The sequence below is a fragment of the Nomascus leucogenys genome, chromosome 7b (genome assembly GCF_006542625.1).
Source record: "Nomascus leucogenys isolate Asia chromosome 7b, Asia_NLE_v1, whole genome shotgun sequence".
NCBI lineage: Eukaryota > Metazoa > Chordata > Mammalia > Primates > Hylobatidae > Nomascus > Nomascus leucogenys.
The window spans coordinates 103,296,220-103,308,842 of NC_044387.1; the positions used below are offsets into that span (position 1 = coordinate 103,296,220).

General features: G+C 47.2%; 3 protein-coding genes across 3 annotated transcripts in view; 1 reads left to right on the plus strand and 2 right to left on the minus strand.

Moving 5' to 3' along the window:
- Positions 1-1,327: 1,327 nt before the first annotated feature.
- On the minus strand, positions 1,328-3,776 carry LOC105740078. Its single transcript, XM_030816354.1, has one exon. The coding sequence runs from the start codon at positions 3,774-3,776 to the stop codon at positions 3,192-3,194; it is 585 nt and encodes a 194-aa protein (XP_030672214.1). The 3' UTR covers positions 1,328-3,191.
- Positions 2,276-2,918, minus strand: LOC115835877 (putative uncharacterized protein WWC2-AS2; the record flags this gene model as incomplete). Its single annotated transcript, XM_030815186.1, is given in 3 exon segments — positions 2,276-2,487; positions 2,490-2,796; positions 2,799-2,918. Coding segments are annotated over 3 exon segments (639 nt in total), but the record flags the coding sequence as incomplete, so codon positions are not given.
- The window catches only part of WWC2 (WW and C2 domain containing 2), a 225,794-nt gene continuing 216,601 nt past the window's right edge, over positions 3,431-12,623 (plus strand). The window contains exon 1 of the mRNA XM_030816353.1: positions 3,431-3,905. Within this exon, the coding sequence (XP_030672213.1) occupies positions 3,775-3,905 (131 nt within the window). The 5' untranslated portion in view covers positions 3,431-3,774. The remainder of the gene's footprint in view (positions 3,906-12,623) is intronic.

Genomic DNA, 12,623 nt, shown 5'->3' on the forward strand with positions numbered 1-12,623 from the left:
GAGTAGCTGGGATTACAGCTGCCTGCCACCACACCTGACTAATTTTCGTATTTTTTAGCACAGACGGGGTTTTGCCATGTTGGCCGGGCTGGTCTCGAACCCCTGACCTCAGGTGATCCGCCCACCTCAGCCTCCCAAAGTGCTGAGATTACAGGCGTGAACCACCGCTCCTGGCCCACCTGATATCTTTTAAATTTGTACATAATAGAATTATCTTTTAAAATAATTTTCACTGTCTACTCCCATTTTTGATATTACTAATTTTCCTGCCACTCAAGATTAGTACATTGACAGTGGGAGCTTTGCTTATGGCGGCTTATCCCCACCATTTAGCGCTGGAGAGAAAACGTAAAGCTATGAGAAAAGAACATTTTGAAAGCCAAAGAATAGGCTCTTCAGCGGCTAGAACACGGTTCCAGGCTAGGGCAATATGGCGTCCTGGACACCGGATTGCATCATCTTTCTTTGCCAAGGATCATCTGGAGCCCAAATCAAATCTAAATGTGTCCACCTCTAAAATGGGGATAATCTTCATGTTTCTTTTCCTTTTACAGATATAAATGCAATTTCACTGTCTTGACCGTTAGGAATTCTCTGAAGGCCTTGTTACTACGTAAATTGTGTGAACTCCAAACAGCAGAGTTCAAACTTGATCAGAACAAAAAAGGCTAGAGAGTGGCAACTCTCCTTTCTGTCATTTTAACGGCTTTTGTATGACCAAATGTTTCCTTGCCAATCAGTGGGGAAGAAGCAGCGAGCTTGTTGTCTCTTAATTGCTTTAGAGTTCTGTTTGTCTATTTAGCGTTTCTTTTTGAAGTCTGAAGATTTATGGAACAATAAACGTCATTTAATGCTGCGTGCTATTTTGGATTCCTCACTGGTTTTAGAATTTGGGTAAAACTAGGCCGGGCGCGGTGGCTCACGCCTGTAATCTCAGCACTTTGGGAGGCTGAGGAGGGCGGATCACGAGGTCAGGAGATCGAGACCATCCTGGCTAACACGGTGAAACCCCGTCTCTACTAAAAGTAGAAAAAATTAGCCGGGCGTGCTGGTGGGCGCCTGTAGTCCCAGCTACACGGGAGGCTGAGACAGGAGAATGGTGTGAGCCCGAGAGTCGGAGCTTGCAGTGAGCCGAGATCACACCACTGTACTCCAGCCTGGGCAACAGAGCGAGACTCCGTCTCAAAAAAAAAAAAAAAAAAAAAAAGAATTTGGGTAAAACTACTTAGCTGAAAGTTTAACAAATTTGAAATTACAAGTATTGTAGAACAGTTCATCTCAGTGACATAAAATTATGGCAGCAGCAAAGTGTGTTACTTTTTTTTTAAATAGTAAAATGTAGACATTTTGGTATAACAAATGTTTTCAAGTTGTTTGGGAAATAAATAAGCTGGGAAGCAAGGTTTAAATAAGAATGGTTTGGTTTGGTGCTGAATGTTGTTGTTAGTACACCACAATGCAAGTGTTGGCTATGCATTTGGGCCAATTTAGGGAAGTCCAAAACAACGAACATTCGCTCAGTAGTGTGAGAGATTAATTGTAGGCAGGTCCCATCTTTTTTACAGTATTCAAACGTTCAACCTTAAGACCCCACCAGGGCGTCTCATTCCACCGGGAACTAGAGAAGCTTGACTTATGTGATCACCTCCTGATTAATGGACCGGGGCGGAACACAGATCCGGAGGTGGGGGCTTCTCTTCACCAAGCGCAAAGCCTACCTTCCAGAAGGCTGGCTGCACAAGCGGCCGCCCTAAAGGCGGTCAAAGCGGGCGAATTCGCCGTGGGTGCCTTCCTTCCCTACCTCCGGCCCACTCTGGTTGCTCCTTCCCAGGTGCTCCAAGCTCTCCAGAGTTTCTGGTGGTTTCGTTTCCGCTTCACGCCCAGACTGCTCTAAGGGCAAATACGACCCCTTTCCTCTTCTAGGACCCCTTCCGTGAAGTCTGTTCCAACCCTGAGCCTCTCCACCTTCGAGATTGGCCGCAGATGCCCCAACGGGATGGCCCGGGGAGCCGAAAGCCGTCCCCAGCCCCGGACAGCTGCTGCCCATGCCGCGCAGGCCAGCCTCTCACGGTAGCGAATCTCCTTCACGCGACTCCCTCGCCGGCCTGTGAACCCGCAGGGGAGGCGGAGGTCGCTTCAAACCCTGCGAGAGCTGCTGCCCAGCGCCGAGTCCTGCACACGGTGGAAAGTCCTTACGCATTAGCGGGCAGGATTAAATGACTTCACACCACGAGGTGCAAGACTGGGCTTCGGGGCCTTCCTCGGTGTTGCTATTTTAAAAGAAGCTGCTTAGTAACCCAGAAGAAGATGACGGGGGACGGTGGTGTAGACCCGGCTGGAGAGGAGTCCAGGGCCTGGGAGGTGCCCCCTCTGACTGAGGGGCTGGGGACCCTGAAGCTTGGGGTCCAGGCCCCGCCAGCGCTGCACACGGCATTGTCCCGCCTGGGTCAGGCGTCCTGTCCCTCGGCAGTGCCGGCCAGCACGTAGTAGCTGCTGAATAAATAAATGCCTGTGCAACAGGGAACGTCCCGGCCCACCCCGGCCAGGCCAGGGCCTAGGAAGGGCGGGCGTCCGGCGCCGCCGTGGGTCCCTCCGGCGTGGCCGCCCACACCTCCTGGCCACTGCAGGGCTGCGGTGGCGGGACATCCTGGGGCGGGCGGCTGGACGGAAGGGACTGGACTCGGGGCGCGTCCACGGCCAACCGCCCCGAACCCAGCAGGGGAGGCCAGGGACGGGGAGCCTTCGGGGCCCCGCGGCTGGAGCGCCCGGACGCGAAGGGGCGGCGGGTGACTCCGGGGGCGGCGCGGGCGGCTCCAGGGCCGGACGGGAGTTCCTCCGCTTTCCGCCACGCGGCTCGCGGTCTCAGCCGAGGTCACCGAGGGCCAGGAGCCCTGCGGAGGCCCCGCCGTCCCGGACCCACCGACGCGCTCCCGGGGCTTGGCGCTTTCCCACCACGCCGGACCGCCCTTGGGGTGCCGGAGGGGCTCGGGGCGCGGCGTGGGGAGCCTTTGTGCCCTCTCTGCTTGTTGAGGTTTTTTCTCCCGAGGAGAGCTCCCCCCCGCCACCCCTTTCCTCTTGAAAGTTTTGTGGTTTCCCTAGAAGACGAAGGAGGTTGAGAAGGTTGCAGAGACTTTTTTGCAATCTTCCCCGTCCAGAAACTCTAAAACCTCTAGGCGTTTGGCCCAGGGGAGCTATCTGGGGTCAAGGGGAGGGAGCGGGCCGCACATTCCTTCGCCCGCCTCCCTCCCACCTGGAGCCGCGGCCCCGCTTGGGCAGTGCGCCCGAGCTGGTGCGGCGACGCCGGCAGCGACGGGGTTAAGCTCAGGAATGCGGCGGGAGGAATGCGCATGCAGATGAGGCGGGCGGGCGCATGCTAATAGCATGCAAATGAGGGGCCCGTCGCTACCGCGGCCGCGCCGCAGCTTCCCGGATCCGAGCCCAGACCGCGGCGGCTCCGGCAGCCTGGGCGCCGCGACCCTCGGCGGCCACAGGGGGACGGGGCGGAGGAGGAGGAAGAGGCGGAGGCAGCGGCGGCGAAGGGGAGGAGGGTTCGCTCGCCGGCTCCGACGCAGACATGGTGGACTGATCCCCAGCGGGGCCGCGAACAGCGTTTCCTGAGGCACCTCCCGCGCGTGGTTCCGCCGCGCCCCGCGCCCCTCAGCCCCTCGCCGGCGCCCGCGTCGCGGGTTGGCAGCCGGGCCCGGCAGCCGCGTTCCCGCCGCGTCCCGCGCCCGGTACCTATGGAGGCGCCGCTCGCCGGCGAGGCCGCCGACCATGCCTAGGAGGGCCGGGAGCGGTCAGCTGCCGCTGCCCCGGGGCTGGGAGGAGGCCAGGGACTACGACGGCAAGGTCTTCTACATTGACCACAACACCAGGAGGACCAGCTGGATCGACCCCCGGGACAGGTGGGCGCCGGCCGCGGGGGCGCGGGCCCGTTTGGAGGCGGCGGCTGTTGTCCCGGAGACCCGGCCGCGCGGGGGGCGGGGGCGGCGGCGGCCCGCGGTGCCCGGAGGGGTCCCGGGAGGGATATAGGGCTGGCTGCTCCGGCGGGGCCGAGGAGCCGCCCGTACCCGGGCTCCTCCGCCTACCGGCTTCCCGACGCCCCTCCGGGGACCCTGCGACACGCCCGGCCCCGAGGCAAGGCTGGAGTCGCTGCCCCGGGCCGACGCCGCACGCCAGGCTAACGGACCCGAGGGTTACCTGAGCCCTGTTAGGAACTTTCTTAGGCTTCGAGGTGCCCACGTTGAGGCTGCAGGGCACCTTCGGCCTTTGGGCAGCGGGGGTGGGTAAGGGCCTCAGTGCCAGGTGGGGAACGAGCCCTCCGGGCCACCTGTGGCATCCCTCAGGCCGTCCTTGGCGCCGGAGAGTGGGCTGCGAGCTCTTGGCGGGGGCGCCCAGACTGGCCGGAGGTCCCGAGCTGGGAAGGGGCTCTCGCCCCGCGCCGGGGCCTGCTAGTGGGTGTGACTGACTTTGCCCCTCAGAGTTTAAAAACGCGCGTTTGGGGGTTTCACTGTCTGTCGTTAGTCTTCACCTGAAAGCTTGAACCGACTCCCGGATCGTGAACAGGCATATTCTGTTTGGAAGGGAGATGTAGTGAAATTAACGTTGGGTATTGAGGAACTCTGATTGGAGCTTAGCCTGGTTTCTTTGTTTTTTGTTTTTTAAATTAGTTCAGGAACTGAAGTTTCACAAATGTTTCTGTGTCCCATATTTTTTTTACCCTTAAAATTTCTTAGAATTATTGTAAGAATAATAGGAGGTATTCCTAATTATACATTTGTAAATTATCCATTAAGGAGATATTTCTAATTGTAAATTTAAATAACGTACCACCAGGGATAACTTCGACAACTGGACTTTTGTCATTTCTGAAAATTATAACTTTTTATTGAATGTGGCCCTTTGGGCTTTATAACCTTTTTAGGTGCTTCTCCTATTTAACATTTTCCCTTTTCTCAATTTGAAGCTGAAATTCTTACTTTATAGTCTCAGTTACTTTTGCCCTAAAAATGTTGGTTTTGAATGCTACTAAAGAGCAATTACAAGAAAGTTATAAATAACATTATAAATTTATGGAACAAGCCTTGTTCAATTATCCATGAAGCTACGGGCCTAGGTTTCCCTCCTGAAATGAGAAAAGGCACCTGTGCTGAGGTTCGGTCTTGCCGCAGCCTGGCTGCCTGTTGCTGGCCTGATGAAAATTGTGACAGGCATCACACCTTCACAGTCTCTCCAGACATGCTAGTTGTTGTCGTAAACTTCACGCTCCAAGCCAGTTATTTGACTTATGCCATTGCACTTTGAAACTACTTAACAGATAGTAAATGTCAGTGCTGATGGTGTGCACCCAACTGCGGCTTTTAAGGCACCTGTATAAATATTTGACTTTTACAGTTGTGTGGTAATTCTTTCTGCTTTCTGATACTTGGAGTTTCAAGTAATTGAAATAGCAATAAATTCTTGAAATATTTAGGCATTCTTGGTTCTCTTCTCCTTCGGTTTACATGTTTTACTATATTATCTCAGTTGTGTTTACCAGAAAGGATTACAAGAATATGTAATGTCTGGGTAAAGTAAATAGAAAGTGGAGTGAAATTATATGACTTGGCGTATCCATATCACTACTTTTTTCACAAGTCAAGCATGTCCTTTATATTAAACTCTTAATAGATTAGTAATTATTATGAACTATTTTCAGGAAACTGGGTAAACAATTCATTGGATGGGGACAAATAGTTTTGTCGAAGATAGCTTTTTATTTTTCCAATTTTCCTTGCAGCTGTTAGGTCTTAAATATTTAGAGACATAAATTTGACAACTTACAAATATTTCTGGATCTCAATATTAGAGTTTTAAAAGATATTCTGTGAGATCAGAGTCACCATTATATACTCAGTTTAAATTTGATTATATTTTCTTTTAGGGCAATTAAGTGACTAAATCTTACTAAATAGAGTAAGACGTGGTGGGAACGTATATTTGGAGTAACTATTAACTCTTGTCAGTTTTGTTACACACTTACCAAACATGGAAAGAGAGATGTTACACAGGCCAATAGGAGTGTGTGGATTCTTCTGCAGAATCAACTTACAAATCCTGAAAGAAAAACAACTTGATATACTATGGGTCTGCAGTACTTTCGAACTATTTAAGCTATTTAATTAGAATGGTCACGATGATTTACCTTGCGTGTTTTTTATGTTATTCTGTTAAGGAAAAGAATTTTGTGTTTTTGATAGTCTATCAGAATTTGTTGAATATTTCTGATTATACAGATAATTATGCTGATTTAGTAGGGGAGGCTAGGGGATTTTATAAGAACATAATTTCATTCAACAGGTAGTCATGCCAGAATGCTGAAGCATAATTCTAAAATGCTTTTAAGCTTTTGGAGGTAAATGACATCATTCAAACTTTGCTGGGATGTGATCAAAGCTTTTATTGCTCCGCCTCTTACTCTTATTGACTGAGTAAGTTTACGTGAGTTTCTGAATCCCCCTAAACCTCCATGTTTCAGCTGTAAAATGAGGATAATATAATCTTCTTCATGGGGGTGTTTGTGGGCTCACCATTAGGGCCCAGCCTAATTGTATTAGTGTAGTGTTGACATTCCAGTTTAGGAACTGAGTGACCCTGGAAATAGTAGAAATACTAGCATGGGCAGTATTTACTGAGTGTTTATTGTGTGCTAGCCACTCTGCTAAGCTCTTTAACCGTGATCTCATTTCATTCTCCATTGGTCCTATGAGGTAGGTGCTATTGTCATCTTCCAGTTACAGATGAGGAAATTGAGTTACAGAGAAGTAGCCCTTGTTAAGTGTGGAGCTAGGATTTAAAGCCAGACAGCTTGACTCTACAGCATGTGTCCTTAATCATTCCTTTAGTCTGAACGCTTGGGCATGTTCAGGGGTCTTTGGGTGGAGTGCACAGAGGGGCAGAACCTTTTTGCCCAGTGTTTATTTTTCAGGCTGATTGACTAGGCTAATCCTGGGGAAATCTCCCTGTTTGTGATTAATTCCTTGTCCCCCTACCCTGCCTGCATGGGCCCACTCCCCGATTGTTATTTTGTAGGTTTACTCCCTCTTTTTTTGCTCACCATGGACCCTTTTGACCATACCAATTGGTGTTTATGGTAGGCCATAGGTCTTGGCCAAATGGCCTGGTGCTTTTTTTTTTTTTTTTTTTAATTACATTCAACAAAGGAGAAAAAGGTGGGATGAATTGGCTTCATTGCCTTTTGGAGGAGTAGGGAGCTAAAGTGGGCAGGCCTCAGAGATAGGGTGAGTTGGCTTTACCAACTCCCAGTAGAATTTTGCTCATTTTCTGTCCTTGGATTGAGTGTTACCCAGAGATACAATGACTTTGTCTAGTTGAACTGAAAGATTTCACACCATGCAAAGTGACTTTCCATTAAAACCCACTGATAGACACTAATCTGTGGCTTATGGTTAGGGTCAGATGTTGAGCAACCTGTACCTTCTAATTGAATAAAAATAATCTTGGGGGGTGGGAGGGTGAGAAGGGAGGAAGGGCTGCTAGCTGGGTATATCGTTGATGTCACAGTTAACTTTTGACTCTCCACACCTGTTTGAGGCATATGACTAGGATCTGAGGAGCTCTGTATTGTCTTTTTTTTTTTTTTCTTTTTTTGAGACGGAGTTTCGTTCTGTTGCCCAAGTTGGAGAGCGATGGCGTGGTCTCGGCTTACTGCGGCTCCCGGGTTCAAGCGATTCTCCTGCCTCAGCCTCCTGAGTAGCTGGGATTACAGGTGCCTGCCACCACACCCGCCTAATTTTTTGTATTTTTAGTAGAAATGGGGTTTCACCATGTTAGCCAGGCTGGTCTCAAACTCCTGACCTCAGGTGATCTGCCCGCCTCGGCCTCCCAAAGTGCTGGGATTACAGGCGTGAGACACCGCTCCCGGCCTTGTCTTTCTCTTTTTTTTTGAGACGGAGTCTTGCTGTGTCGCCAGACTGGAGTGCAGTGGTGCGATCTTGCCACACTGCAACCTCATGCGATCTCGCCTCACTGCAACCTCCGCCGCCTGGGTTTAAGTGATTGTCATGCCTCAGCCTCCCAAGTAGCTGGGATTACAGGCACCCGCCACCATACCCAGCTAATTTTTTTGTATTTTTGGTAGAGATGGGGTTTCACCATGTTGGCCAGGATGGTCTCCATCTCCTGACCTTGTGATCTGCCCACCTTGGCCTCCCAAAGTGCTGAGATTACAGCCGTGAGTCACCGCGCCCGGCCTGGCCTTGTCTTTCTTTCAAAGTCTAAGTAATTTCTTTTTTTTTTTTTTTTTTTTTTGAGACAGAGTCTTGCGTTGTCATCCAGGCTAGAGTGCAGTGGCGCGATACCAGCTCACTGCAGCCTCCGCCTCCTGGGTTCAAGCGATTCTCCTGCCTCAGCCTCTCGAGTAGCTGGGATTACAGGCACCCACCACCACGCCCAGCTAATTTTTCCGTATTTTTTTTAGTAGAGGTGGGGTTTCATCATGTTGGCCAGGCTGGCAAATTAAGTAATTTCTATCAACCCACTGCTAGAGTGTAAACTCCTTGAGTCCCTGATTGCTTATTACTGCTTTTTGAATCCTTTATACATGGTAGATGTTAAATAAGTGTTGGTTAATTTAGTTAATGAAGACAGTTTGTTAAATTAATGAAAGCATATTAATTGAGCTACTCTCTTATTTCCAGATTCTTACTGTTGGGCTTTCAAAAAATAAACCCATAACCACCAACAGAGACAACTGACTTTCCAGTTAGATTTAAAATAATAAGAGAATTGAGCTGCTACATTGTGAGTAATGGTATAAATATGAGAATTACTTACAAGAGCAAAGAAAACCAAATGAACCTTGATAGTCTTAATCACAACTGCCATTGTCATAGACTGCTGGAATTGTTCCTCTCCAGCAGGCTCTAAGTCTGGGTGCCAAGTGATTACTGTGAATTATTTGAGTGATTATAGTATTTGAAGTGTGGAGAGGTTGTTAAAAGAGGATTAAAAAAATCACTCTAGGAAGCACTAATTTAAAGTATGCTGTCTTCCAAAAATTCCAAAAGAAATATTCTTTTTAACACAGTTTGGTATAATGCTTGCTGGAGTGAACAGTACTATAGTTGCTTAGTATATTTGAGGGACTAAGAGGTCTCCAGTGACATTAATAGTCCATAGTTTGCAGTGTAATTTTGTTGGAAGACTCAGGACAATAATTGCTTTTTAAATAAAATAAATATTTTATTTATTTATTTTTTGAGACGGAGTTGGCTCTGTCGCCCAGGCAGAAGTGCAGTGGCACGATCTCGGCTTACTACAACCTGTGCCTCCTGAGTTCAAGCGATTCTCCTGCCTCAGCTTCCTGAGTAGCTGGGATTACAGGTGCATGCCACCTGGCTAATTTTTGTATTTTTAGTAGAGATGCGGTATCACCATGTTGGCCAGGCTGGTCTCGAACTCCTGACCTCAAGTTACCTGCCCGCCTCAGCCTTCCAAAGTGCTGGCATACTATTATCTTTAAATATGTTATTTGTTTTGAGCTGCAAATCCCTAAGCTTCATCTACATAGTCAGCCATTGTGACATGTGGCCTTCAAGCAAGTTGGTATTTAAATTTAAGCAGAGGAAGCCCAGGTGCACCAGGAAAAGCGTGGAAGTTGTCTGTTGGCCCACACTGCCGGGCCCTGCTTTGCCTTGTAAATGGCTCTTGCTTACTTATTTTCAGTAATTGTCTGTAGGAAAATGAGATTATCACTTTGGAGGGGCATGGCCAGCTTCTTCTTGCTGATGCAGGAGTTATTAGCAGGAAACAGTGTTAGCCCTAATACACTGTGAATTCCTTATGATAGGGCTTGAGTCTGTATATATGCCCTGGTTCCTATGAACTTGATTGAAATTGGTCAAACTGATCTTGTGTTAGAATTTTGGACTTGCTGGGCGCTGTGGCTCACGCCTGTAATCCCAGCAGTTTGGGAGGCCAAGGCGGGTGGATCACGAGGTCAGGAGATGGAGACCATCCTGGCTAACACAGTGAAACCCTGTTTCTACCAAAAATACAAAAAATTAGCCGGGCGTGGTGGCAGGCGCCTGTAGTCCCAGCTACTTGGGAGGCTGAGGCAGGAGCATGGCGTGAACCTGGGAGACGGAGCTTGCAGTGAGCAGACATCGCACCACTGTACTCCAGCCTGGGTGACAGAACGAGACTCTGTCTTAAAAAAAAAAAAAAAAAGAATTTTGGACTTGTTTCTTTATGCATTTCTGAAACTCCTGTTACTGAAAAAGTTACCACAGAATAATGTAGAAGAGGAAAGGGATTTTTTTTTTTTTTTTTTGACAAGAGTTTTATTGTTGTTGCCCAGGCTGGAGTGCAGTGGCGTGATTTTGGCTCACTGTAACCTCCGCCTCCTGGGTTCAAGGTTCAAGCAATTCTCCTGCCTCAGCCTCCTGAGTAGCTGCGATTATAGGCTCTCACCACCACGCCCAGCTAGTTTTGTATTTTTAATAGAGATGGGGTTTCACCTTGTTGGCCAGGCTGGTCTCGAACTCCTGACCTCAGGTGATCCGCCCATCTCAGCCTCCCAAAATGCTGGGATTACAGGCATGAGCCACCACGCCCGGCTGAGGAAAGGGATTTTTAAAGGCACAGTGTGTATGTAAGTTGTGAGTTACAAATGATTTATCAAAGTATAGGTTCACAATATTTTCAGTGTCTTCAGTGATTTTTCCCAATTATTTTATCTTTATTAGATTAAAAAAATTCCTCAGCTTAAAATTAATCATTTTTATCATTTTGAAGACTACACCTTAGTTTTTAGGATATTCATTGTTATGAAACCATAAACAGTGTATAATTCCTGAACATTTTAATCACCCCCAAAACAAACCACCCCTTACCTATTAAGAACTCACTTCTCATTCATCTCCCATCTCTACAGCTTTTTGCAGCAACTGATCTACTTTGTGTCTCTGGATTTGCCTATTCTGGACATTTTATATAAATGGAATAATAAAATTTGTATCCCTTTGTATCTGGCTTCTTTTTTTCTTAGTGTAATGCTTTCAAGGCTCGTGTTGTAGCTTTTATTGTACTACTGCATCCTTTTTCGTGACTTAATAATATTCAATTGTGTGGATATACCATATTTTGTACTTTCATCAGTTGATGTGCATTTGGGTTGTTTCCACTCTTTGGCTATTATGAATGATACTGCTATGAATATCCCTGTACAGTTTTTGTATGAATGTGTGTCTTCAATTCTCTTCGGTATATACATATCTAAAAGTGGAGTTGCTGGGTCATATGGCAATTCTATGTTTAACTTTTTGAGGGGACTGCTAGACTGTTTACCACCATTTTACATTCCCACCAGCAGGGTATGAGTGTGCAAATTCCTCCACATCCTCACCAACACTTCTCTTTCTCTCCTTCTCTCCTCTTTGTGTTTCTCTCTTCTCTTTCCTTCTCTTCTCTTGTTTTCTCTTCTCTTCTCTCTTTTCCTTTTTTCTTTTCTTTCATCTTTTGAGATGGAGCTGGTCTCTCTTGCCCAGGCTGGAGTGCAGTGGTGGTCTCGGCTCACTGCAACCTCCACCTCCACCTCCAGGGTTCACAGATCCTCCCACTTCAGCCTCCTGAGTAGCTGGGATTATAGGCACAAGCCATCATGCCTGAGCAATTTTTGTATTTTTAGTAGAGACGGGGTTGGGCTGGTCTCGAACTTTTGACCTCAGACCTCAAGTGATCTGCCTACCTTGGCCTCCCAAAGTGCTAGGATTACAGATGTGAGCCACCAAACCTGGCCTCACTTCTTTTTTTTTAAAGTTATTCTAGTGGGTGTGAGGTAGGATCTTACTGTGGTGTTGATTTGCATTTCCCTCTTCATAGTGTTTTGATAGCCTTAATTTGACCCAAGCCTTCCCCCTTTATTCTAGCCTTTTATAGCTGTTGCTATTCTGCCCTCTTTTTGTTTGTGTACTCTCACTCTTAACTTGATCAATAAAAAGTTAGGTAAGAGAAATTAGAGGGTTTCTTTAGTCTCACATTGCTCTTCCCTTTTCCCCCTATCTGATTGCTTTGAGTGATTATTTAATACTGACATTATAGATATACATTAATTAACAGTTTTTATTGTATCAACCAGGCAGGTACCCTGGACTCTGGGAGATAAAGATGGATAAGATTTGGTCCCAGCTCAGCTTGCCTAAAATCTAGTGTGCATAATCATCATTTAAAAAGTGAAAGAAAATTTTGAATATTATCTGTTAAATTTTCTCTAAATTCCTGTAATTCAGCTTAAGGGTACCTTCTTCCTAAACACTCAGAGGGAAAACAGTTGAAAGGAATTAAAAGCAGAATATATTGGCAAAGTATATATTAATTTTTTTCTTTATTTCAAATGTGATATATTTTATGAGGCATTTGTGTGAGTCACGTAATGAATCATGTGCAGTGTATACACATCAGCTTATTCAAAATGATTTGACATGTAAAGGATTTTCCTTTTAGCTCGTTATATATGCCAAGAATTAAATTTATTTTTGTTCATTGTTTTTTTAAAAAATGGCAGGAGCAAGCCTAACAAGCGCTGCCTCTATCAGGTGATCAAGGGGAACATCCAGGGCACT